This window comes from Pseudophryne corroboree, chromosome 6, assembly GCF_028390025.1.
Source record: "Pseudophryne corroboree isolate aPseCor3 chromosome 6, aPseCor3.hap2, whole genome shotgun sequence".
Taxonomy (NCBI): domain Eukaryota; kingdom Metazoa; phylum Chordata; class Amphibia; order Anura; family Myobatrachidae; genus Pseudophryne; species Pseudophryne corroboree.
Window position 1 is genome coordinate 150,691,516 of NC_086449.1, and position 26,458 is coordinate 150,717,973.

General features: G+C 47.6%; 1 protein-coding gene across 5 annotated transcripts in view; it reads left to right on the top strand.

Annotated features, from left to right (window-relative positions):
* Nucleotides 1-26,458, top strand: part of GPAT2 (glycerol-3-phosphate acyltransferase 2, mitochondrial) — a 264,394-nt gene that overhangs the window by 69,945 nt on the left and 167,991 nt on the right. For all 5 annotated transcript variants that reach the window (XM_063932035.1, XM_063932036.1, XM_063932033.1 and 2 more), the window contains exons 2-4: nt 25,855-25,915; nt 26,020-26,133; nt 26,220-26,293. In XM_063932035.1, coding sequence (XP_063788105.1) covers nt 25,855-25,915; nt 26,020-26,133; nt 26,220-26,293 — 249 coding nt within the window. The remainder of the gene's footprint in view (nt 1-25,854; nt 25,916-26,019; nt 26,134-26,219; nt 26,294-26,458) is intronic.

The following is a 26,458-nucleotide window of genomic DNA, read 5'->3' on the forward strand; positions in this document are numbered from 1 at the left end:
AGAGATGCTCACAGAGGACTTATGGCCTCTGCCGCTAAGAAGGGACTTGTTTCAGCAAGTACCATGTCTGTTCCAAGACTTACCGCAGCTGCGTTTGACGGCATGGCGGTGGAACGCCGGATCCTAAGGGAAAAGGCATTCAGGAAGAGGTCATTCCTACCCTGGTCAAAGCCAGAAAGGAGGTGACCGCACAACATTATCACCACATGTGGCGAAAATATGTTGCGTGGTGTGAGGCCAGGAAGGCCCCACGAAGAAATTTCAACTCGGTCGATTCCTGCATTTCCTGCAAACAGGAGTGTCTATGGGCCTCAAATTGGGGTCCATTAAGGTTCAAATTTCGGCCCTGTCGATTTTTCTTCCAGAAAGAATTGGCTTCAGTTCCTGAAGTCCAGAAGTTTGTCAAGGGAGTATTGCATATACAACCCCCTTTTGTGCCTCCAGTGGCACTGTGGGATCTCAACGTAGTTCTGGGATTCCTCAAAACACATTGGTTTAAAACCAGTCAAATCTGTGGATTTGAAGCATCTCACATGAAAAGTGAACATGCTCTTGGACCTGGCCTGGACCAGGCGAGTGTCAAATTGGTGGTTTTTTTTTCTCAAAAAAGCCCATATCTGTTTGTCCATTCGGACAGGGCAGAGCTGCGGACTCGTCCCCAGTTCTCTCCCTAAGGTGGTGTCAGTGTTTCACCTGAACCAGCTTATTGTGGTGTCTTGCGCCTACTAGGGACTTGGAGGACTCCAAGTTGCTAGATGTGGTCAGGGCCCTGAAAATATAGGTTCCAGGACGGCTGGAGTCAGGAAAACTGACTTGCTGTTATCCTGTATGCACCCAACAAACTGGGTGCTCTTGCTTCTAAGCAGACTTTTGCTAGTTGGATGTGTAATACAATTCAGCTTGCACATTCTGTGGCAGGCCTGCCACAGCCAAAATATGTAAATGCCCATTCCACAAGGAAGGTGGGCTCATCTTGGGCGGCTGCCCGAGGGGTCTCGGCTTTACAACTTTGCCGAGCGGCTATTTAGTCAGGGGCAAACACGTTTGTAAAATCCTACAAATTTGATAACCTGGCTAAGGAGGACCTGGAGTTCTCTCATTCGGTGCTGCAGAGTCATCCGCACTCTCCCGCCCGTTTGGGAGCTTTGGTATAATCCCCATGGTCCTTTCAGGAACCCCAGCATCCACTAGGACGATAGAGAAAATAAGAATTTACTTACCGATAATTCTATTTCTCGGAGTCCGTAGTGGATGCTGGGCGCCCATCCCAAGTGCGGATTATCTGCAATACTTGTACATAGTTACAAAAATCGGGTTATTATTGTTGTGAGCCATCTTTCAGAGGCTCCTCTGTTATCATACTGTTAACTGGGTTCAGATCACAGGTTGTACAGTGTGATTGGTGTGGCTGGTATGAGTCTTACCCGGGATTCATAAATCCTTCCTTATTGTGTACGCTCGTCCGGGCACAGTATCCTAACTGAGGCTTGGAGGAGGGTCATAGGGGGAGGAGCCAGTGCACACCACCTGATCCTAAAGCTTTACTTTTTGTGCCCTGTCTCCTGCGGAGCCGCTATTCCCCATGGTCCTTTCAGGAACCCCAGCATCCACTACGGACTCCGAGAAATAGAATTATCGGTAAGTAAATTCTTATTTTCCACCTGCATGGTGGGTTTAAGGGGGGGGGGGGGGAGGTATGCAATTTGTGAGTCCTGCATGGCAAAGAGTCAGCATAGTGATGCTGGCTGAGACTATGGGGGTAATTCTGAGTTGATCGCAGCAGGAACTTTGTTAGCAGTTGGGCAAAACCATGTGCACTGCAGGGGAGGCAGATATAACATGTGCAGAGAGAGTTAGATTTGGGTGTGGGGTGTTCAATCTGCAATCTAAATTGCAGTGTAAAAATAAAGCAGCCAGTATTTACCCTGCACAGAAACAAAATAACCCACCCAAATCTAACTCTCTCTGCACATGTTATATCTGCCTCCCCTGCAGTGCACATGGTTTTGCCCAACTGCTAACAAAGTTCCTGCTGCGATCAACTCAGTATTACCCCCTATGTCAGAGCTGTCATAGTAGTTAGCAGCTTCCAGGTATGCAGGGCCTTGTACTCTTGCCTTGTCGGGTTCCACTGCGACCTCTGTTGTGGCTGGACTTTCAGGAGGTCCCTCTTCTGAGGTTACCACTGATGGTCAATCTGTTTTTCAGTCTTCTCAGTCAGCTGAGCCATCCTGGGCTCAATGTCTGGCTGGCTCTCTCCAAGGTTCGGTGCAAGTCTCCTCTTCTTTCGAGAGACTGCTTAACTATTTCTCCTCAAAAATGGAAGCATCCAACTATCCTTAAGTCATGCGAAGAATCAAATTCTGAAGGTTCATCACAGAGTGAGGAGGATCGTCTGGAAGAATCAGACCTGGATCTTTCCTCAGTAACAGAAGACGACCCTGCTGTCATACAGGACACCATGCTTTAATCAACGCTGACTCCCCGGAGTCTCGGGAAGTATCTCTCTTCAAGAGGAAACATCAATAAATGGTTACTTTTCCTTCTCAGTTTGATGACATGTTGTTGTCCTCAGCATGGGTGCATCCGGAATAAGTTCCAGATGTGCAGATGCTTGAGCTCACTTTTTGTTTTGTTTATTGAACAGCATATAAAAGATACATTACCTACTGTATATGACAGAAACCATCATGTACTGTACAAAAATGTCAATGTCCTATACAGACAGTAACTGTCGATATTCAGTATTACTAACTGTTCTGTTTTTTTTTTTTTTTTTAATAAAAGAAAGTTTTAGAAACAGTAGAAGTATGTTACCCTGAAAATAAAAAGGTCAAAAGAAAAAGAAGGAAAAAACAAGAGATTAATGAATACTCCTAAAATGGCTTCCTGAGTTACCAATAATATAGAGACATATCTATGTAAACGAGATAAGAATATGGAGTTAGCACCATTCATGTAACATAAAATGCCTTTCATATAGTTCAATAGTAATAAAAATATATACCCATGTCGCCCCTGAAATTAAACTAAAATAAAACCAAAAAGGGAGAGTCAAATACAATGAAAATAAAAGCAGTCATCACGCACTTCTTAACATACCGAAAAGGTTACTGTCATAAAAAATATATTTGGCAGGAGGAGTCACATAATTTTCTTTTTGTAATAACTAATCAGTATGTTTAAATACCTTCCATATATTATTTTGCAAATGGTCTATATATGGTCCCAATTTTTTTTTAAATGTAAAAAAAATGCATGCTCTCACTATACCCGTTTGGAGCTCAGGACAGACCCAATTGGGTATCTTGTCTGGGGGGGGGGGACTGCTACTGGTGGTTTAAGGTTTCAGTTTAAGATTTTGCTGCTTACAGGGTTCTCTAGCTGTAGACTGGCAGGTGGATGCTAAAGCCAAGCAAACCATACTAGCGCTTCTTTTTTTTGAGAGAGATTTTGTTTGAGCCCGAGCTGGACAAAATCCATTGCCCTGGCTAATGGGGGAAATAGTTCATTTTTACAATCCTTTTCTCTGACGTCCTAGTGGATGCTGGGAACTCCGTAAGGACCATGGGGAATAGCGGCTCCGCAGGAGACTGGGCACAAAAGTAAAAGCTTTAGGACTACCTGGTGTGCACTGGCTCCTCCCCCTATGACCCTCCTCCAAGCCTCAGTTAGATTTTTGTGCCCGGCCGAGAAGGGTGCACACTAGGGGCTCTCCTGAGCTTCTTAGTGAAAGTTTAAGTTTAGGTTTTTTATTTTCAGTGAGACCTGCTGGCAACAGGCTCACTGCATCGAGGGACTAAGAGGAGAAGAAGCGAACTCACCTGAGTGCAGAGTGGATTGGGCTTCTTAGGCTACTGGACACCATTAGCTCCAGAGGGACCGAACACAGGCCCAGCCTCGGAGCTCGGTCCCAGAGCCGCGCCGCCGGCCCCCTTACAGAGCCAGAAGCAAGAAGAGGTCCGGAAAAATCGGCGGCAGAAGACATCAGTCTTCAACAAGGTAGCGCACAGCACTGCAGCTGTGCGCCATTGTTACTCAGGCACACTTCACACTCCGGTCACTGAGGGTGCAGGGCGCTAGGGGGGGGGCGCCCTGAGCAGCAATGTAAAACACCTTGGCTGGCATAAATACACCACATATAACCCCCAGGGCTATATGGATGTATTTTAACCCCTGCCAGAACTCACCAAAAAAGCGGGAGAAAAGGCCGCCGAGAAGGGGGCGGAGCCTATCTCCTCAGCACACGGGCGCCATTTTCCATCACAGCTCCGCTGGAAGGACGTCTCCCTGACTCTCCCCTGCCGTCCTGCAGAAAAGGGTAAAAAAGAGAGGGGGGCACTAATTTGGCGCAGTTTTGATACTAACAGCAGCTATAAAGGGAAAAGCACATTTTATAGTGGTATTCCTGTCTATATATAGCGCTCTGGTGTGTGCTGGCATATTCTCCCTCTGTCTCCCCAAAGGGCTAGTGGGGTCCTGTCCTCTATCAGAGCATTCCCTGTGTGTGTGCGGTGTGTCGGTACGATTGTGTCGACATGTTTGAGGAGGAAAATGAGATGGAGGCGGAGCAATTGCCTATTATACAGTTGTCACCCCCTAGGGAGTCGACACCTGAGTGGATGAGCTTATGGAAGGAATTGCGTGACAGTGTCAGCTCTTTACGACAGACAGTTGACGACATGAGACAGCCGGCTACTCAGCTTGTGCCTGTCCAGGGGTCTCAAACGCCATCAGGGGCTTTAAAACGCCCGTTACCTCAAATGGCAGACACAGACACGGATACTGACTCCAGTGTCGATGATGAGGAGACATACGTGACTTCCACTAGGGCCACACGTTACATGATTGAAGCAATGAAAAATGTATTGCATATCTCTGATAATACAAGTACCACTAAAAAGGGTATTCTGTTTGGTGAGAAAAAACTGCCTGTAGTTTTTCCTGTATCCGAGGAATTAAATGAAGTGTGTGATGAGGCGTGGGTTTCCCCCGATAAAAAACTGATAATTCCTAAAAGGTTATTGGCATCGTACCCTTTCCCGCCAGAGGATAGGGCACGTTGGGAAACACCCCCTAGGGTGGATAAAGCGCTCACGCGCTTGTCTAAACAGGTAGCACTACCCTCTCCTGATACGGCCGCCCTAAAGGAACCTGCCGATAGAAAGCTGGAGAATATCCTAAAATGTATATACTCTCACACGGGTGTTATACTGCGACCAGCAATCGCCTCGGCCTGGATGTGCAGTGCGGGCCTGGCGTGGTCGGATTCCCTGACTGAAAATATTGATACCCTAGATAGGGACAGTATATTACTGACTATAGAGCATTTGAAGGATGCATTTCTATATATGCGTGATGCACAGAGGGATATTTGCCGACTGGCATCAAGAGTTAGCGCGCTGTCCATTTCTGCAAGAAGAGGTTTATGGATGCGGCAGTGGTCAGGCGATGCGGATTCTAAAAGGCACATGGAAGTATTGCCTTATAAGGGGGAGGAGTTATTTGGGGTAGGTCTATCAGACCTGGTAGCCACGGCAACTGCTGGAAAATCCACATTTTTACCCCAGGTAGCTTCTCAACCTAAGAAGACGCCGTATTATCAGGCGCAGTCCTTTCGGCCCCATAAGGGCAAGCGGGCAAAAGGCGCCTCATTTCTGCCCCGTGGCAGAGGGAGAGGGAAAAGGCTGCAACAAACAGCCAGTTCCCAGGAACAAAAGCCCTCTCCCGCCTCCGCAAAGTCCTCAGCATGACGCTGGGGCTTTACAAGCGGACTCAGGCACGGTGGGGGCCCGTCTCAAGAAGTTCAGTGCGCAGTGGGCCCACTCGCAAGTGGACCCCTGGATCCTTCAAGTGGTATCTCAGGGGTACAAATTGGAATTCGAGACGTCTCCCCCTCGCCGTTTTCTAAAGTCTGCTTTACCGACGTCTCCCTCAGACAGGGAGGCAGTATTGGAAGCCATTCACAAGCTGTATTCCCAGCAGGTGATAATCAAGGTACCCCTCCTACAACAGGGAAAGGGGTACTATTCCACACTATTTGTGGTACCGAAGCCGGACGGCTCGGTGAGACCAATTTTAAACCTAAAATCCTTGAACACTTACATACAAAGGTTCAAATTCAAGATGGAGTCACTCAGAGCAGTGATTGCAAACCTGGAAGAAGGGGACTATATGGTGTCTCTGGACATCAAAGATGCTTACCTACATGTCCCAATTTACCCTTCTCACCAAGGGTACCTCAGGTTTGTGGTACAGAACTGTCACTATCAGTTTCAGACGCTGCCGTTTGGATTGTCCACGGCACCCAGGGTCTTTACCAAGGTAATGGCTGAAATGATGATACTCCTTCGAAGGAAGGGAGTTTTAGTTATCCCTTACTTGGACGATCTCCTGATAAGGGCAAGATCAAGGGAACAGTTGGAAGTCGGGGTAGCACTATCTCAGATAGTGCTGCGCCAGCACGGTTGGATTCTCAATATTCCAAAATCACAGCTGATCCCGACGACACGACTTCTATTCCTAGGGATGATCCTGGACACAGTCCAGAAAAAGGTGTTTCTCCCGGAGGAGAAAGCCAGGGAGTTATCCGAACTAGTCAGAAATCTCCTAAAACCAGGCCAAGTCTCAGTGCATCAATGCACAAGGGTCCTGGGAAAGATGGTGGCTTCTTACGAAGCAATCCCATTCGGCAGATTCCACGCAAGAACCTTCCAGTGGGATCTGCTAGACAAATGGTCCGGGTCGCATCTTCAGATGCATCAGCGGATAATCTTGTCACCAAGGACAAGGGTGTCTCTCCTGTGGTGGTTGCAGAGTGCTCATCTTCTAGAGGGCCGCAGATTCGGCATTCAGGACTGGGTCCTGGTGACCACGGATGCCAGCCTGAGAGGCTGGGGAGCAGTCACACAGGGAAGAAATTTCCAGGGCTTGTGGTCAAGCCTGGAGACATTACTTCACATAAATATCCTGGAGCTAACGGCCATCTACAATGCTCTAAGCCTAGCAAGACCTCTGCTTCAAGGTCAGCCGGTGCTGATCCAGTCAGACAACATCACGGCAGTCGCCCACGTAAACAGACAGGGCGGCACGAGAAGCAGGAGGGCAATGACAGAAGTTGCAAGGATTCTCCGCTGGGCGGAAAATCATGTGATAGCACTGTCAGCAGTGTTCATTCCGGGAGTGGACAACTGGGAAGCAGACTTCCTCAGCAGACACGACCTCCACCCGGGGGAGTGGGGACTTCACCCAGAAGTCTTCCACATGATTGTGAACCGTTGGGAAAAACCAAAGGTGGACATGATGGCGTCCCGCCTCAACAAAAAACTAGACAGGTATTGCGCCAGGTCAAGGGACCCTCAGGCAATAGCTGTGGACGCTCTGGTAACACCGTGGGTGTACCAGTCAGTGTATGTGTTCCCTCCTCTGCCTCTCATACCCAAGGTACTGAGAATCATAAGAAGGAGAGGAGTATGGACTATACTCGTGTCTCCGGATTGGCCAAGAAGGACTTGGTACCCGGAACTTCAAGAGATGCTCACAGAGGACCCGTGGCCTCTACCTCTAAGAAAGGACCTGCTCCAGCAGGGACCCTGTCTGTTCCAAGACTTACCGCGGCTGCGTTTGACGGCATGGCGGTTGAACGCCGGATCCTGAAGGAAAAAGGCATTCCGGATGAAGTCATCCCTACCCTGATCAAAGCCAGGAAGGATGTAACCGTACAGCATTATCACCGTATTTGGCGTAAATATGTTGCGTGGTGCGAGGCCAGGAAGGCCCCTACAGAGGAATTTCAACTGGGTCGTTTCCTGCATTTCCTGCAAACAGGACTGTCTATGGGCCTAAAATTAGGGTCCATTAAGGTTCAAATTTCGGCCCTGTCAATTTTCTTCCAGAAAGAACTGGCTTCAGTTCCTGAAGTTCAGACGTTTGTCAAGGGGGTACTGCATATACAGCCTCCTTTTGTGCCTCCAGTGGCACCTTGGGATCTCAATGTAGTTTTGGGGTTCCTAAAATCACATTGGTTTGAACCACTCTCCACTGTACACTTAAAATATCTCACTTGGAAAGTGGTAATGCTGTTAGCCCTGGCTTCAGCCAGGCGTGTCTCAGAATTGGCGGCTTTATCCTATAAAAGCCCTTACCTAATTTTTCATACGGACAGGACAGAATTGAGGACTCGTCCTCAATTTCTCCCTAAGGTGGTTTCAGCGTTTCACTTGAACCAGCCTATTGTGGTACCTGCGGCTACTAGGGAAGTTGCTGGACGTAGTCAGGGCCCTGAAAATATATGTTTCCAGGACGGCTGGAGTCAGGAAATCTGACTCGCTGTTTATCCTGTATGCACCCAACAAGCTGGGTGCTCCTGCTTCTAAGCAAACTATTGCTCGTTGGATTTGTAGTACAATTCAGCTTGCACATTCTGTGGCAGGCCTGCCACAGCCAAAATCTGTAAAAGCCCATTCCACAAGGAAGGTGGGCTCATCTTGGGCGGCTGCCCGAGGGGTCTCGGCTTTACAACTTTGCCGAGCAGCTACTTGGTCAGGGGCAAACACGTTTGCTAAATTCTACAAATTTGATACCCTGGCTGAGGAGGACCTTGAGTTCTCTCATTCGGTGCTGCAGAGTCATCCGCACTCTCCCGCCCGTTTGGGAGCTTTGGTATAATCCCCATGGTCCTTACGGAGTTCCCAGCATCCACTAGGACGTCAGAGAAAATAAGAATTTACTTACCGATAATTCTATTTCTCGTAGTCCGTAGTGGATGCTGGGCGCCCATCCCAAGTGCGGATTGTCTGCAATACTTGTACATAGTTATTGTTACAAAAATCGGGTTATTATTGTTGTGAGCCATCTTTTCAGAGGCTCCGCTGTTATCATGCTGTTAACTGGGTTCAGATCACAAGTTGTACGGTGTGATTGGTGTGGCTGGTATGAGTCTTACCCGGGATTCAAAATCCTTCCTCATTGTGTACGCTCGTCCGGGCACAGTATCCTAACTGAGGCTTGGAGGAGGGTCATAGGGGGAGGAGCCAGTGCACACCAGGTAGTCCTAAAGCTTTTACTTTTGTGCCCAGTCTCCTGCGGAGCCGCTATTCCCCATGGTCCTTACGGAGTTCCCAGCATCCACTACGGACTACGAGAAATAGAATTATCGGTAAGTAAATTCTTATTTTTCTGCCCTTCCTTTTGATCCTTTCCACCCCACAAGTATGCTGTGTTTTAGAGGGTCCTGGGTGGCAAATCAAAGGGCTATCAGTCCTGGCTGTGGTTTCACCTGGATGCCAGACCTTCAGAGAAGTCCAATCTTACTTTCTATCTGATTTTTCTAGCGTGTGGAATAGAAAATCTACAATGTCTAGGTCGACATGCATTAGGTCGACACAGGAAAAGGTTGACAGGTACAAAACGTTGACACATATAAAGGGTCAACATGGGAAATGGTTGACACAAAAAATGTCAACGCCATTTTTTCTGGGGGGATCTTTTTCACTGTAAGAGCACAGAGAACCGCAATTAGTGTACCGCGTCCCCTTGCATGGTTCCCTTCGCTTGCCATGCTGCGGGCAAGAAGACTCGCTCCGCTACTGCTGTGCTCAGCACAGGTTACTGTTCCCAATCGTAGTCCGCGTGGACGGTAAAGAATGAAAAGGGTGAAAGTAAAAAAAGAAGAAACAAAACCCTTAGAAAGTTGTCGACCATTTGTATCTTGGCAATTCCATGGTCGCAGACTAACATTCAGAGCACTTATTTTGAACTATGATCTTAATAATCTAGGGGGTCATTCCGACCCGATCGCTCGCTGCAGTTTGTCGCAGCGCAGCGATCGGGTAGGAACTGTGCATGCGCCGGCGCATGGCAGCCGTCGTTACCTAGCGATCACCTCTGAGACAGAGGCAGTTGCTAGGCGGGAGGGGGCTAAACGGCGGCGTTAAGCCGCCGTTTAGGGGGAGCGGTCCGGCCAACTTAGGTGTGGCCGGACCGTTCGGGGGGCAGGAGCTGCGCTGGCCGGGAGTTACTCCTCAAATACAAAGGCAACGCCTCTGTGCGATGCTTTTGTATTTGTGCGGGGGGGGGGGGGGGGGGGGGGCGGCACTGACATGCGGGACCCCCGCATGTCTGAGTTTACGATCGTAGCTGTGCTAAATTTAGCACAGCTACGATCAACTCGGAATGACCCCCCTAGTCTTACATTTCAGGGACAAAACTGAAAGTGTTACGAGTTGGAACTCCAAAAGATGTAGTGTAGAATGAAACATAATGCATTGGTTCCAAGTGTATGTTCAGGATCATTAAAGTTTTGGTGGCGGACTAACACACAAATGACATCAACATTTATAGTGGTCTGTTCATGAAGCAGTGAAAAGGGTGGAGAAGTGAGCCAGTAGAGAAGTTGCCCGTGGCAACTAGACAGCATTGAAGTAACATTTATAATTTGCATACTGTACAATTGTACGGAGCAGCTTATTGGTTGCCTTGGGCAAATTCTCCACAGGCTCACTTCTCTACTCTTTTCACTGCTTTTATAAATGGACTCCATAGTGACACAACTTAATGAAAAGTCTGTGAACTAAGAATTACAATTGAAGCAATTTGTATTCTGTGGTACATAGAATACGTTAGAGGTTACGTCAACATGTGTTTTTTTAAATATAATTTCTCTGACGTCCTAAGTGGATGCTGGGACTCCGTAAGGACCATGGGGAATAGTGGCTCTGCAGGAGACTGGGCACAACTAAAGAAAGCTTTAGGACTACCTGGTGTGCACTGGCTCCTCCCTCTATGACCCTCCTCCAGACCTCGGTTAGAATTTTGTGCCCGGCTGAGCTGGATGCACACTAGGGGCTCTCCTGAGCTCTTAGAAAAAGAAAGTTTATTTAGGTTTTTTATTTTCAGTGAGATCTGCTGGCAACAGACTCACCTCTACGAGGAACTACTACATGTCGGTACGGCTGTGTCGACATGTTTGATGAGGAGGCTTATGTGGAGGCGGAGCAAGTGCCGATAAATGTGATGTCACCCCCTGCGGGGCCGACACCTGAGTGGATGGACTTGTGGAAGGAATTACGTGAAAGTGTCAACTCCTTACATAAAAGGGTGACGACATATCAGATGTGGGACAGCCGGCTTCTCAGCTTGTGCCTGCCCAGCTGTCTCAAAAGCCATCAGGGGCTCTTAAACGCCCGCTACCTCAGATGGCAGACACAGATGTCGACACGGATACTGAATCCAGTGTCGACGACGATGAGACAAATGTACATTCCAATAGGGCCACACGTTACATGATTGAGGCAATGAAAAATGTGTTGCACATTTCTGATATTACCCCAGGAACCACAAAAAAGGGTATTATGTTTGGGGAGAAAAAAACTACCAGTGGTTTTTCCCCCATCTGAGGAATTAAATGAGGTGTGTGAAGAAGCGTGGGCTTCCCCCGATAAGAAACTGGTAATTTCTAAGAGGTTACTAATGGCGTACCCTTTCCCGCCAGAGGATAGGTCACGTTGGGAGACATCCCCTAGGGTGGATAAAGCGCTCACACGTCTGTCAAAAAAGGTGGCACTACCGTCTCCGGACACGGCCGCCCTAAAGGAGCCTGCTGATAGGAAGCAGGAGGCTATCCTGAAGTCTGTATATACACACGCAGGTATTATACTGAGACCAGCTATTGCTTCAGCATGGATGTGCAGTGCTGCAGCTGCGTGGTCAGATTCCCTGTCGGAAAATATTGATACCCTAGACAGGGACACTATATTGCTATCCATAGAGCATATAGAAGACGCAGTCTTATACATGAGAGATGCACAGAGGGATATTTGCCGGCTGGCATCTAAAATAAGTGCACTGTCCATTTCTGCCAGGAGAGGATTATGGACTCGGCAGTGGACGGGTGATGCAGTTTCTAAAAGGCACATGGAAGTTTTGCCTTATAAGGGTGAGGAGTTATTCGGGGATGGTCTCTCGGACCTCGTTTCCACAGCAACATCTGGGAAGTCAGCATTTTTACCCCATGTTCCTTCACAGCCAAAGAAAGCACCGTATTATCAGGTACAGTCCTTTCGGCCCCATAAAGGCAAGCGGGTTAAAGGCGCGTCCTTTCTGCCCAGAGGCAGAGGTAGAGGGAAAAAGCTGCAGCATACAGCCAGTTCCCAGGAGCAAAAGTCCTCCCCCGCTTCCTCTTAAGTCCACCGCATGACGCTGGGGCTCCACAGGCGGAGCCAGGTACGGTGGGGGCCCGTCTCAAAAACTTCAGCAATCAGTGGGCTCGCTCACGGGTGGATCCCTGGATCCTTCAAGTAGTATCTCAGGGGTACAAGCTGGAATTCGAGACGTCTCCCCCCCGCCGTTTCCTCAAATCTGCCTTGCCAACAACTCCCTCAGGCAGGGAGGCAGTGCTAGAGGCAATTCACAAGCTGTATTCCCAGCAGGTGATAGTCAAGGTGCCCCTCCTTCAACAAGGACGGGGTTACTATTCCACAATGTTTGTGGTACCGAAACCGGACGGTTCGGTGAGACCCATTTTAAATTTGAAATCCTTGAACACATATATAAAAAAATTCAAGTTCAAGATGGAATCGCTCAGGGCGGTTATTTCAAGCCTGGACGAGGGGGATTACATGGTATCACTGGACATCAAGGATGCTTACCTGCATGTCCCCATTTACCATCATCACCAGGAGTACCTCAGATTTGTGGTACAGGATTGTCATTACCAATTCCAGACGTTGCCGTTTGGTCTGTCCACGGCACCGAGGGTATTTACCAAGGTAATGGCCGAAATGATGATACTCCTTCGAAAAAAGGGAGTTATAATTATCCCGTACTTGGACGATCTCCTGATAAAGGCGAGGTCCAGGGAGCAGTTGTTGGTCGGGGTAGCACTATCTCAGGAGGTGCTACAACAGCACGGTTGGATTCTAAATATTCCAAAGTCACAGCTGGTCCCTACGACACGTCTACTGTTCCTGGGGATGGTTCTGGACACAGAACAGAAAAAAGTGTTTCTCCCGGAGGAGAAAGCCAAGGAGCTGTCATCTCTAGTCAGAGGCCTCCTGAAACCAAAACAGGTGTCGGTGCATCACTGCACGCGAGTCCTGGGAAAAATGGTAGCTTCCTACGAAGCAATTCCATTCGGCAGCTTCCATGCAAGGACTTTTCAGTGGGACCTGTTGGACAAGTGGTCCGGATCGCATCTTGGTGGCTGCAAAGTGCTCATCTTCAAGAGGGCCGCAGATTCGGCATACAGGACTGGGTCCTGGTGACCACGGATGCCAGCCTTCGAGGCTGGGGGGCAGTCACACACTGGCGATGGCAGAAGCCACAAGGATTCTCCGATGGGCGGAAAATCATGTGTTAGCACTGTCAGCAGTGTTCATTCCGGGAGTGGACAACTGGGAAGCAGACTTCCTCAGCAGGCACGACCTCCACCCGGGAGAGTGGGGACTTCATCCAGAAGTCTTCCAAATGATTGTAAACCGTTGGGAAAGGCCACAGGTGGACATGATGGCGTCCCGCCTCAACAAAAAGCTAGAAAGATATTGCGCCAGGTCAAGAGACCCTCAGGCGATAGCTGTGGACGCTCTAGTGACACCGTGGGTGTACCGGTCGGTTTATGTGTTCCCTTCTCTTCCTCTTATACCCAAGGTACTGAGGATAATAAGGATAAGTGGAGTAAGAACTATACTCATTGTTCCGGATTGGCCAAGAAGAGCTTGGTACCCGGAACTTCAAGAAATGATCTCGGAGGACCCATGGCCTCTGCCGCTCAGACAGGACCTGCTGCAGCAGGGGCCCTGTCTGTTCCAAGACTTACCGCGGCTGCGTTTGACGGCATGGCGGTTGAACACCGGATCCTGAAGGAAAAGGGCATTCCGGAGGAAGTCATTCCTACGCTGATTAAAGCTAGGAAAGAAGTGACCGCAAACCATTATCACCGCATTTGGCGAAAATATGTTGCGTGGTGTGAGGCCAGGAAGGCCCCAACGGAGGAATTTCAGCTGGGCCGTTTTCTGCACTTCCTACAGTCAGGGGTGACTATGGGCCTACAATTGGATTCCATTAAGGTCCAGATTTCGGCTCTATCGATTTTCTTCAAGAGAGAACTGGCTTCACTACCTGAAGTTCAGACTTTTGTTAAGGGAGTGCTGCATATTCAGCCCCCTTTTGTGCCTCCAGTGGCACCTTGGGATCTCAACGTGGTGTTGGATTTCCTAAAGTCACATTGGTTTGAGCCACTTAAAACCGTGGAATTAAAATATCTCACGTGGAAAGTGGTCATGCTGTTGGCCTTGGCTTCGGCCAGGCGTGTGTCAGAATTGGCGGCTTTGTCATGTAAAAGCCCTTATCTGATTTTCCATATGGATAGGGCAGAATTGAGGACTCGTCCGCAGTTTCTCCCTAAGGTGGTATCAGCCTTTCATTGAACCAACCTATCGTGGTGCCTGCGGCTACTAAAGACTTGGAGGCTTCCAAGTTGTTGGACGTAGTCAGGGCCCTGAGAATTTATGTTTCCAGGACAGCTAGTGTCAGGAAAACTGACTCGTTGTTTATCCTGTATGCACCCAACAAGCTGGGTGCTCCTGCTTCAAAGCAGACTATTGCTCGCTGGATCTGTAGTACGATTCAGCTTGCACATTCTGCGGCTGGACTGCCACATCCTAAATCAGTGAAAGCCCATTCCACGAGGAAGGTGGGCTCTTCTTGGGCGGCTGCCCGAGGGGTCTCGGCTCTACAACTTTGCCGAGCAGCTACTTGGTCGGGGTCAAACACATTTGCTAAATTCTACAAGTTTGACACCCTGGCTGAGGAGGACCTAGAGTTTGCCCATTCGGTGCTGCAGAGTCATCCGCACTCTCCCGCCCGTTTGGGAGCTTTGGTATAATCCCCATGGTCGTTACGGAGTCCCAGCATCCACTTAGGACGTCAGAGAAAATTAAGATTTTACTCACCGGTAAATCTATTTCTCGTAGTCTGTAGTGGATGCTGGGCGCCCGTCCCAAGTGCGGATTGTCTGCAATACTTGTATATAGTTATTGTTTAACTAAAGGGTTATTGTTGAGCCATCTGTTGAGAGGCTCAGTTATTGTTCATACTGTTAACTGGGTATAGTATCACGAGTTATACGGTGTGATTGGTGTGGCTGGTATGAGTCTTACCCGGGATTCAAAATCCTTCCTTATTGTGTCAGCTCTTCCGGGCACAGTATCCTAACTGAGGTCTGGAGGAGGGTCATAGAGGGAGGAGCCAGTGCACACCAGGTAGTCCTAAAGCTTTCTTTAGTTGTGCCCAGTCTCCTGCGGAGCCGCTATTCCCCATGGTCCTTACGGAGTTCCCAGCATCCACTACGGACTACGAGAATTAGATTTACCGGTGAGTAAAATCTTATTTTCTCTGACGTCCTAGTGGATGCTGGGAACTCTGTAAGGACCATGGGGAATAGCGGCACCGCAGGAGACTGGGCACAACTAAAGAAAGCTTTAGGACTACCTGGTGTGCACTGGCTCCTCCCTCTATGACCCTCCTCCAGACCTCGGTTAGAATTTTGTGCCCGGCCGAGCTGGATGCACACTAGGGGCTCTCCTGAGCTCTTAGAAAAGAAAGTTATATTTAGGTTTTTTATTTTCAGTGAGATCTGCTGGCAACAGACTCACTGCTACGAGGGACTTAGGGGAGAGAAGCGGACTTACCTGCTTGCAGCTAGCTTGGGCTTCTTAGGCTACTGGACACCATTAGCTCCAGAGGGATCGAACACAGGCCTAGCCTCGGTCGTCCGGTCCCGGAGCCGCGCCGCCGTCCCCTTTGCAAAGCCAGAAGCAAGAAGATGTTCCTGAAAATCGGCGGCAGAAGACTTCGGTCTTCATTAAGGTAGCGCACAGCACTGCAGCTGTGCGCCATTGCTCCCCATGCACACCACACACTCCGGTCACTGATGGGTGCAGGGCGCTGGGGGGGGGCGCCCTGGGGCTGCAATAAGAGTACCTTACTGGCAAAATAACACATAATATAGTCATTAAGACTATATATGTGTAAAATCCCCTGCCACATATTCCATAAAAAAGCGGGACAAGCCCGCCGAGAAAGGGGCGGGGCTATCTCCCTCAGCACACTGGCGCCATTTCCTCTCACAGCTCCGCTGGAAGGACGCTCCCAAGGCTCTCCCCTGCAGTTTCCAGACTTCATAGGGTAAAAAAGAGAGGGGGGGCACTAAATTTAGGCGCAGTATCTGTATATTAATAGCAGCTATAAGGGAAAAATCACTGTATGGTGTGAATCCCTACATTATATATAGCGCTCTGGTGTGTGCTGGCATACTCTCTCTCTGTCTCCCCAAAGGACTTTGTGGGGTCCTGTCCTCAGTCAGAGCATTCCCTGTGTGTGTGCGTGTGTCGGTACGGCTGTGTCGACATGTTTGATGAGAAGGCTTATGTGGAGGCGGAGCAGGTGCCGATAAATGTGATGTCACCACCTGCGGGGTCGACACCTGAGTGGATGGTTATGTGGAAGGAATTACGCGACAGTGTCAACTCCTTACATAAAAGGTTTGACGACATAGCAGATGTGGGACAGCCGGCTTCTCAGCCTGTGCCTGCCCAGACGTCTCAAAAGCCATCAGGGGCTCTAAAACGCCCGCTACCTCAGATGGCAGACACAGATGTCGACACGGATACTGACTCCAGTGTCGACGATGATGAGACTAGTGTACATTCCAATAGAGCCACCCGTTACATGATTACGGCAATTAAAAATGTGTTGCATATTTCTGATATTACCCCAGGTACCACAAATAAGGGTATTATGTTTGGGGAGGAAAAACTACCAGTGGTTTTTCCCCCATCTGATGAATTAAATGAAGTGTGTGCAGAAGCGTGGGCTTCCCCCGATAAGAAACTGGTAATTTCTAAAAAGTTACTAATGGCGTACCCTTTCCCGCCAGAGGACATGTTACGTTGGGAGACATCCCCTAGGGTGGATAAAGCGCTCGCACGTCTGTCAAAAAAGGTGGCACTACCGTCTCCGGACACGGCCGCCCTAAAGGAGCCTGCAGATAGAAAGCAGGAGGCTATCCTGAAGTCTGTATATACACACTCAGGTATTATACTGAGACCGGCTATTGCTTCAGCATTGATGTGCAGTGCTGCAGCTGCGTGGTCAGATTCCCTGTCGGAAAACATTGATACCCTAGACAGGGACACTATATTGCTAACCGTAGAGCATATTAAAGACGCTGTCTTGTACATGAGAGATGCACAGAGGGATATTTGCCGGCTGGCATCTAAAATAAACGCAATGTCCATTTCTGCCAGGAGAGGATTGTGGACTCTGCAGTGGACAGGAGATGCAGATTCTAAAAGGCACATGGAAGTATTGCCTTACAAGGGTGAGGAGTTGTTTGGGGATGGTCTCTCGGACCTCGTTTCCACAGCGACAGCTGGGAAGTCAGCATTTTTACCCCATGTTCCCTCACAGCCAAAGAAAGCACCGTATTATCAGGTACAGTCCTTTCAGCCCCAGAAAGGCAAGCGGGTTAGAGGCGCGTCCTTTCTGCCCAGAGGCAGAGGTAGAGGGAAAAAGCTACAACATACAGCCAGTTCCCAGGAACAAAAGTCCTCCCCCGCTTCCTCTTAAGTCCACCACATGACGCTGGGGCTCCACAGGCGGAGCCAGGTACAGTGGGGGCCCGTCTCAAGAACTTCAGCGACCAGTGGGCTCGCTCACAGGTGGATCCCTGGATTCTACAAGTAGTATCTCAGGGGTACAAGCTGGAATTCGAGACGTCTCCCCCTCGCCGTTTCCTCAAATCTGCCTTGCCGACAGCTCCCCCGGTCAGGGAGGCAGTGCTGGAGGCGATTCACAAGCTGTATTCTCAGCACGTGATAATCAAGGTATCCCTCCTTCAACAAGGACGGGGTTACTATTCCACAATGTTTGTGGTACCGAAACCGGACGGTTCGGTGAGACCCATTTTAAATTTAAAATCCTTGAACACTTATATAAGAAGGTTCAAGTTCAAGATGGAATCGCTCAGGGCGGTGATTGCAAGCCTGGACGAGGGGGATTACATGGTATCACTGGACATCAAGGATGCTTACCTGCATGTCCCCATTTACCCTCCTCACCAGAAGTACCTCAGATTTGTGGTACAGGACTGTCATTACCAATTCCAGACGTTGCCGTTTGGTCTGTCCACGGCACCGCGGGTATTTACCAAGGTAATGGCCGAAATGATGATACTCCTTCGGCGAAAGGGAGTTTTAATTATCCCGTACTTGGACGATCTCCTTATAAAGGCGAGGTCCAGGGAACAGTTGTTGATCGGAGTAGCACTAGCTCGGGAAGTGCTACAACAGCACGGCTGGATCCTGAATATTCCAAAGTCGCAGCTGGTTCCTACAACGCGTCTACTGTTCCTGGGGATGGTTCTGGACACAGAACAGAAAAAAGTGTTTCTCCCGGAGGAGAAGGCCAAGGAGTTGTCATCTCTAGTCAGAGACCTCCTAAAACCAAAACAAGTGTCGGTGCACCACTGCACGCGAGTCCTGGGAAAGATGGTAGCTTCTTACGAAGCAATTCCATTCGGAAGGTTCCATGCAAGGATCTTTCAGTGGGATCTGTTGGACAAGTGGTCGGGATCGCATCTTCAGATGCATCGGCTGATATCCCTGTCTCCACGGACCAGGGTGTTGCTGTTGTGGTGGCTGCAGAGTGCTCATCTTCTAGAGGGCCGCAGATTCGGCATACAGGACTGGATCCTGGTGACCACGGATGCCAGCCTTCGAGGTTGGGGGGCAGTCACACAGGGAAGAAACTTCCAAGGACTATGGACAAGTCAGGAGACTTCCCTACACATAAATATTCTGGAACTAAGGGCCATTTACAATGCCCTAAGTCAGGCAAGACCCCTGCTTCAACACCAGCCGGTGCTGATCCAGTCAGACAACATCACGGCGGTCGCCCATGTAAACCGTCAGGGCGGAACAAGAAGCAGGATGGCGATGGCAGAAGCCACAAGGATTCTCCGATGGGCGGAAAATCATGTGTTAGCACTGTCAGCAGTGTTCATTCCCGGAGTGGACAACTGGGAAGCAGACTTCCTCAGCAGACACGACCTCCACCCGGGAGAGTGGGGACTTCATCCAGAAGTCTTCCAAATGGTTGTACACCGGTGGGAAAGGCCACAGGTGGACATGATGGCGTCCCGCCTCAACAAAAAGCTAAAAAGATATTGCGCCAGGTCAAGGGACCCTCAGGCGATAGCTGTGGACGCTCTGGTAACACAGTGGGTGTACCAGTCGGTGTATGTGTTCCCTCCTCTGCCTCTCATACCCAAGGTACTGAGAATCATAAGAAGGAGAGGAGTAAGAACTATACTCATTTTTCCGGATTGGCCAAGAAGAGCTTGGTACCCAGAACTTCAAGAAATGATCTCAGAGGACCCATGGCCTCTGCCGCTCAGACAGGACCTGCTGCAGCAGGGGCCCTGTCTGTTCCAAGACTTACCGCGGCTGCGTTTGACGGCATGGCGGTTGAACGCCGGATCCTGAAGGAAAAGGGCATTCCGGAGGAAGTTATCCGTACGCTAATTAAAGCTAGGAAAGAAGTGACCGCAAACCATTATCACCGCATATGGCGGAAATATGTTGCGTGGTGTGAGGCCAGGAAGGCCCCAACGGAGGAATTTCAGCTAGGTCGATTTCTGCACTTCCTACAGTCAGGGGTGACTATGGGCCTAAAATTGGGTTCCATTAAGGTCCAGATTTCGGCTCTATCGATTTTCTTCCAAAAAGAACTGGCTTCACTACCTGAAGTTCAGACATTTGTTAAGGGAGTGCTGCATATTCAGCCCCCTTTTGTGCCCCCAGTGGCACCTTGGGATCTCAACGTGGTGTTGGATTTCCTAAAGTCGCATTGGTTTGAACCACTTAAAACCGTGGAACTAAAATATCTCACGTGGATAGTGGTCATGCTGTTGGCCTTGGCTTCGGCCAGGCGTGTGTCAGAATTGGCGGCTTTGTCTTGTAAAAGCCCTTATCTGATTTTCCATATGGATAGGGCGGAATTGAGGACTCGTCCCCAATTTCTCCCAAAGGTTGTTTCAGCGTTTCATTTGAACCAGCCTATTGTGGTGCCTGCGGCTACTCGTGACTTGGAGGACTCCAAGTTGCTGGACGTAGTCCGGGCCCTAAAAATCTATGTTTCCAGGACAGCTGGAGTCAGAAAGACTGACTCGCTATTTATCCTGCATGCGCCCAACAAGTTGGGTGCGCCTGCTTCAAAGCAGATTATTGCTCGCTGGATCTGTAGCACGATTCAACTTGCACATTCTGCGGCTGGACTGCCGCATCCAAAATCTGTAAAAGCCCATTCCACGAGGAAGGTGGGCTCTTCTTGGGCGGCTGCCCGAGGGGTCTCGGCTTTACAACTTTGCCGAGCAGCTACTTGGTCGGGGTCAAACACATTTGCTAAATTCTACAAGTTTGATACCCTGGCTGAGGAGGACCTAGAGTTCGCTCATTCGGTGCTGCAGAGTCATCCGCACTCTCCCGCCCGTTTGGGAGCTTTGGTATAATCCCCATGGTCCTTACGGAGTTCCCAGCATCCACTAGGACGTCAGAGAAAATAAGATTTTACTCACCGGTAAATCTATTTCTCGTAGTCCGTAGTGGATGCTGGGCGCCCGTCCCAAGTGCGGATTGTCTGCAATACTTGTATATAGTTATTGTTTAACTAAAGGGTTATTCTTGAGCCATCTGTTGAGAGGCTCAGTTATATATTTCATACTGTTAACTGGGTATAGTATCACGAGTTGTACGGTGTGATTGGTGTGGCTGGTATGAGTCTTACCCGGGATTCAAAATCCTTTCCTTATTGTGTCAGCTCTTCCGGGCACAGTATCCTAACTGAGGTCTGGAGGAGGGTCATAGAGGGAGGAGCCAGTGCACACCAGGTAGTCTTAAAGCTTTCTTTAGTTGTGCCCAGTCTCCTGCAGAGCCGCTATTCCCCATGGTCCTTACGGAGTTCCCAGCATCCACTACGGACTACGAGAAATAGATTTACCGGTGAGTAAAATCTTATTTTAATTTGTTTACTTGTTTGACAAAAAAGTATGGTCGTGGACTAACAAGGAAAGTGGTCGTGGGATAACAGATGAAAATCCATTTCTAAAGTATATTGAAACAGCATTTTAAAGAGCTTTAGTTTTCAATTTAACATTAAACAACAAGTCCCACATGCACGTACCGGTGGTCTTCAGGTTGCCTGTCCGCCGGCATCACATACTACACCCGCATGTACAGCCCCTTCCACTTCAGTTGTCAGTAGAGCCTGGGAATGGCCTGCATGTTTCTTCTTCACAAAGCAGCGGCGCTTAAGGTGGTCATTCCGAGTTGTTTGCTCGCTGCTATTTTTAGCAGAATTTCTAATAGGCTAAAATCCGGCAGTTCTGCGCATGCGTATGCACAACAGGGCGCACGCGCTAAGCAATTTTATACAAAACTATGCTATTTAACTCACGGGCGAACAAAGCTTTTCAATCGCTCTGCTGATCGTAGTGTGATTGACAGGAAGTGGGTGTTTCTGGGCGGAAACTGCCCGTTTTCAGGGAGTGTGCTAAAAAACGCAAGCATGCCAGGTAAAAACGCAGGAGTGGCTGGAGAAACGGAGGAGTGGCTGGCCGGATGCTGGGCGTGTTTGTGACGTCAAACCAGGAACTAAACGGACTGAGGTGGTCGCAATCTAGGAGTAGGTCTGGAGCTACTCAGAAACTGCAAGGAAATACTTAATAGCAGAATTGCTAATCTTTCATTAGCAATTCTGCTATGCTAAGATACACTCCCAGAGGGCGGCGGCTTTGTGTTTGCATTTCTGCTAAAAGTAGCTAGTGAGCGAACAACTCGGAATGGTGGCCAAATGTTGTAAGCTGCTGCTTTAGCTTTGCAACTGCATTTGCAAGTTCTTCTAACTGAACATGCATTTTTTCTTTCACAGCCTCTTCTCCGTTGGAAGCAGGTTATACAATACTTTCTGAAAGTATATCCTCTTCAACATCGGCTACAAACCTCTGTAGTTCTGTCATACAATCATTACAGTTTTATAATACACAGTCCTTTTCATCACCTTCCTGGCACATGAAGTATTTATTTATCTTTTGTGAGAACTTCAGTAAAAATGCCAACAAAGCTTTTTGCAGGAGTTCCATGTTTGCATGGTAGCTGCAAATGGGTGTTGTTCATTAGGTCGACATACATTGGGTCGACCAAATTTGGTCGACATGTGCTAGGTCGACTTGGAAAAAGGTCGACCTGACATTTTTTTACTTTTTTTTGGTGTCGTTTTCTTCGAAAAGTGACGGGGAACCCCAATTAGTGCACCACATCTCCTTGCATGGCTCGCTTCGATCGCCATGCTGCGGGCAAGGTGCCTCGCTGTACTCGGCACAGGTTACCGTTCCCAAATGTAGTCCACGTGGATCGTTAAGTATTAAAAGAGTGAAAAAATTAAAAAAAATTTTTTGTGAAAAACTCATGTCGACCTCGTACATGTCGACCTAATGACCATGTCGGCCTAATGAATATCGACCAAGCGTGGTTGACCCAATGTATGTCGACCTAATGACCGCCATCCGCTGCAAACACAGAGGTTAGCTGGAGTCTGAGCTATTGACAGGCAGACCTTTGGACACAGCTCGAAAACCTTTAATTTTCTATGGTGGATGTTCCTTCTTAAAAAGATCATAACGTCACAAGATAGCAACGCTCTATTTTCTCCTTTCTGTTTGTTATTTCTATCATAATGTATTCTTTTATGGAGTGTGGTTCATAGGGTCGACCACCCTTATGTTGACAGTGTCTAGGTCGACCACTATTGGTCGACAGTGACTAAGTCGACATCTAAAATAGGTTGACAGGAGCAAGGTCGACATGAGTTTTTTTTTTTTTGGTGTCGTTTTGTTTGTAGAGTGACCGGGAACCCCAATTAGTGCACTGTGTCCCCTCATTTCGCTTGCCATGCTTCGGGCAAGATGCCTCTCTCCGCTACTGCTGCGCTCGGCACAGGTTACCGTTCCCAGTCGTAGTCCACGTGGATCGTAAAGTATGAAACCGTTCAAAAATGTTTACAAATTGTGAAAAACTCATGTTGACCTTTTGTCATGTCGACCTAGCACATGTCAACATAGAAACCATGTCGACCTAATGCATGTCGACCAACAGTGGTCGACCTAATGACTGTCGACCTAAGTGTGGTTGATCTAGAGACCGGATACCTCTTTTATGCTAGACCAACAGTGGTTAATATCATCTAGCAAGAAGAAATTATTTACTGCCTCCAGTATTTCAAAATTAAGAGAAGATCAGGCCTTTCACGCTTTTTCTTAGGTGAGGCATTAATATTAAACTTTTCTGCCAAGCAATTAATTGCTTGTTGGCAGAGATTTTTACTCGAGCAACTGCTTTTCCCTGTGATTGTACACTACTAAATACTGGAGCACTTCTAGGAGTCTTATGAACGACACTGTTCTCTGCTACTTTCCTCGATGTTTGGAAGCATTGCATAAAAGTTGACATTTATCTTGTTCACTTTTTGTAGCTGCTGGTGACTGACTTGTCCGTGCTGCAGCTTTCCTAAGTCTGTCCTTTTCTCTGATAGCAGCCTTTCTTTTTACATCTGCTTTGGCACGATAAACATGTCTCTTCTCAGCTGAAGTTTTTCCCATGTTGTAAAATACTATCTAAAATACATGCCTTGTTTTGCAATTGTTATACATTACAATCCTTAAACCTTCATAAACATGCAAAATCTTATTACAGGTTATGATGAATTCATAAAATCTACCATAAAATTATTAAAGTTGTGTAATAATACTTGTGTTAGTCCACAACCATGTGTTCGTCCGCAACCATTACATTTACTGAATGTGCTAACTTTTGAGCTGTTTCAAATATATAAATACCTGATTATTGGCCCATCTAAGTAGTAAGAAAATTCTGAGTTCCAAATCATAATAACTTTTATAAAAAAAAAAAAGAAAAATGTTAACATTGTCACAGACTAACAGTTGGCACCAAGGTTAGTTATAAAAGAAAGTACAGTATACATACCTATTTCAACTGCAAAAGTCCTAAAACAACATCCTAGCCTTCTTTACATTGGTAGCCATTTTTGAAATTGCAAAGCATTATGGATAAGCATCTTGTGAGGGAAATATGAATGTTTGAATATACCTGATGTTTACTACATTGAAACAGTCCAAGCACATAACCTAATTTAATAAAAGTTATAAGTTTTTTTTATATTTATTTGAGGAAAAAGTATTCCATTTTAGGAAACTACAATATATTGCCTTTTCAAAAATATGCAACATTTCTATATTCAATAAAAATTTTCACGTTGGAACTTTGTCCACCTTAATATGTAAATGACACCTGTTGACCTTTGCCAGGGTCGACCTTTTCGGCATTGTCAACCTAATGCATGTTGACCATATGGGGTTGATCTAATAACTGTCGACCTAGACATTTTCTGTCTGTACATTGGAACCCAGTTTCTTAGGCTTGTCCTTGCAGAGGATTTTTCTTCCACCAGACATATCCCGACCATCCAGCCTCTATTGCGGCTAATTGCAAAAAAGTAAGTTGTCTCAGACTGCCTATGCATGCGTCTCTTGGGAAAGCTTATTTTCTCCTTTTATCTACACCTGTCTCGAGTCATTCAACGCTCATCTTACGCCCATCTGCTCCTCCTTTGGTGATTAAACTCCAGACATCTCTGTATCAATCGCCTGTTCACGTCTTGGGACTGGATGAAGAGCCCCTTGGCCGTGAGAGAGACAGCACGCATCCTCTGGTGGGCTGATAGTCACATACTGGCCATAGCGTGTTCATTACTGGGGTCAAATATTGGGAGGCAGACTACTTCCACCATCAAGATCTTCATCCTAGCAAGGGGTCCCTTCACCCGAACATCTTCCAGGATCTAGTAGCCAGATGGGGGCTGCCAGACGTCAATCTTATGGCGTCTCAGCTCAGCAACTATTTAGCAATTGCAAACTAAATGCTATTTACTGGCAGCAGATCCCCTCTAACAGTGCTTTGTTCTTTTCACCTGATCTACCTTTTCTCAACCATTTCTTCTTTGGGTTCTGGGTATCAGGCTGGAACTGGTGACCATGGCAAGTGAAGCGAGCCATGCGAGGGGACACGGTACACTAATTGGGATTCCCCGTTACTCTTTTTATGAAGAAAACGACACAAAAAATCCAAAAACTCATGTCGACCTAGTACATGTCGACCTAATGCTCATGTCAATCTAATGACTGTCGACCTAAGTTGAGTCGACCCAACGACCCATACCTCTCCCTCCCTTCCTCTCCATCCTCCTTCCTCTCTCCTCTGTCTCTGCATGGGCTTGGTTAAACGGAACTGAGGTCAAGTAGGGTATAGAGGGGAAGGAGCCATGTTCATATAATCTACGATTTAAAGTCCATAGATTCTCTACCCCAGCATTTTCCAGTATCCCCCGTGGAATCTGAGAAACAGATTTTATTGGTAAGTATAATAATTATGTTTTAAAAATAAAACAAGATTTTATTTTTTTTAAAGATTTAATATGTTGTAGTACATTGTTGCAATTGCGGAGAACACCGGTTGTCAATATTGCGGCTGACAGTGAATTTTTGGTTTGAAACTCCCATGCCAGCATTACGTTAGTTATTACCCAAAATTTGGTCAAGTTGCTGCTTTAAAAAAATATTTGTATAGGAAAAAATAGTTATATATTTTGTACATCCCCCCCCCCCCCCCCCTTCCCTAAAGTGAAAAATAAGTAAAAACTGCATAACATACTTTATTTTCTTCACAGAAACAGCAGGATGGGATCAGAAACGGCACAACAGCACCATCCCTCCAATGGCAAGATCATGGTGAGTTCTCCATATAGTTTCCTTAAAGTTTTGTACTTAAAAAGATAACATTTTACATCTTCTCTCTCTGTTTTGTACTTGTTTCTCCAATTATGATTTTATAGGGCAGAATATGTCCCTTAAGCTTTGGGCTGAAGTTGGATACTATATTTCCTTTTCAAGGGCAATATCGCCCATTTGTAGGACAACCCTGTCAAACATGCAATCCCAAAAGTATGGTGAGTGTTGATATTTAAATCTTGATTTCTGTTTTCTTGAGTGTATATTAGTTACTTTTCTTCTTAGTCTTCAATTTTACTTGCAGGAGACCTTCTTCTACAAGAGGAACACGCATCTTGGATTTCATAATGCACTTCACATAACAGAGGAGGACACGCGGTGCAGTATAGATTATTAACACCTAGTAGTAACAATGCTGTATTACATTGAACCAACATGGAATAGCCAGACTGACATATAGTGGTGCAGAGATGTCTATTGCTACTTACACTGTGGGACACGCATGTCATGTTTCTTTAATATTGCTTGACGCTTCTGTTGGAT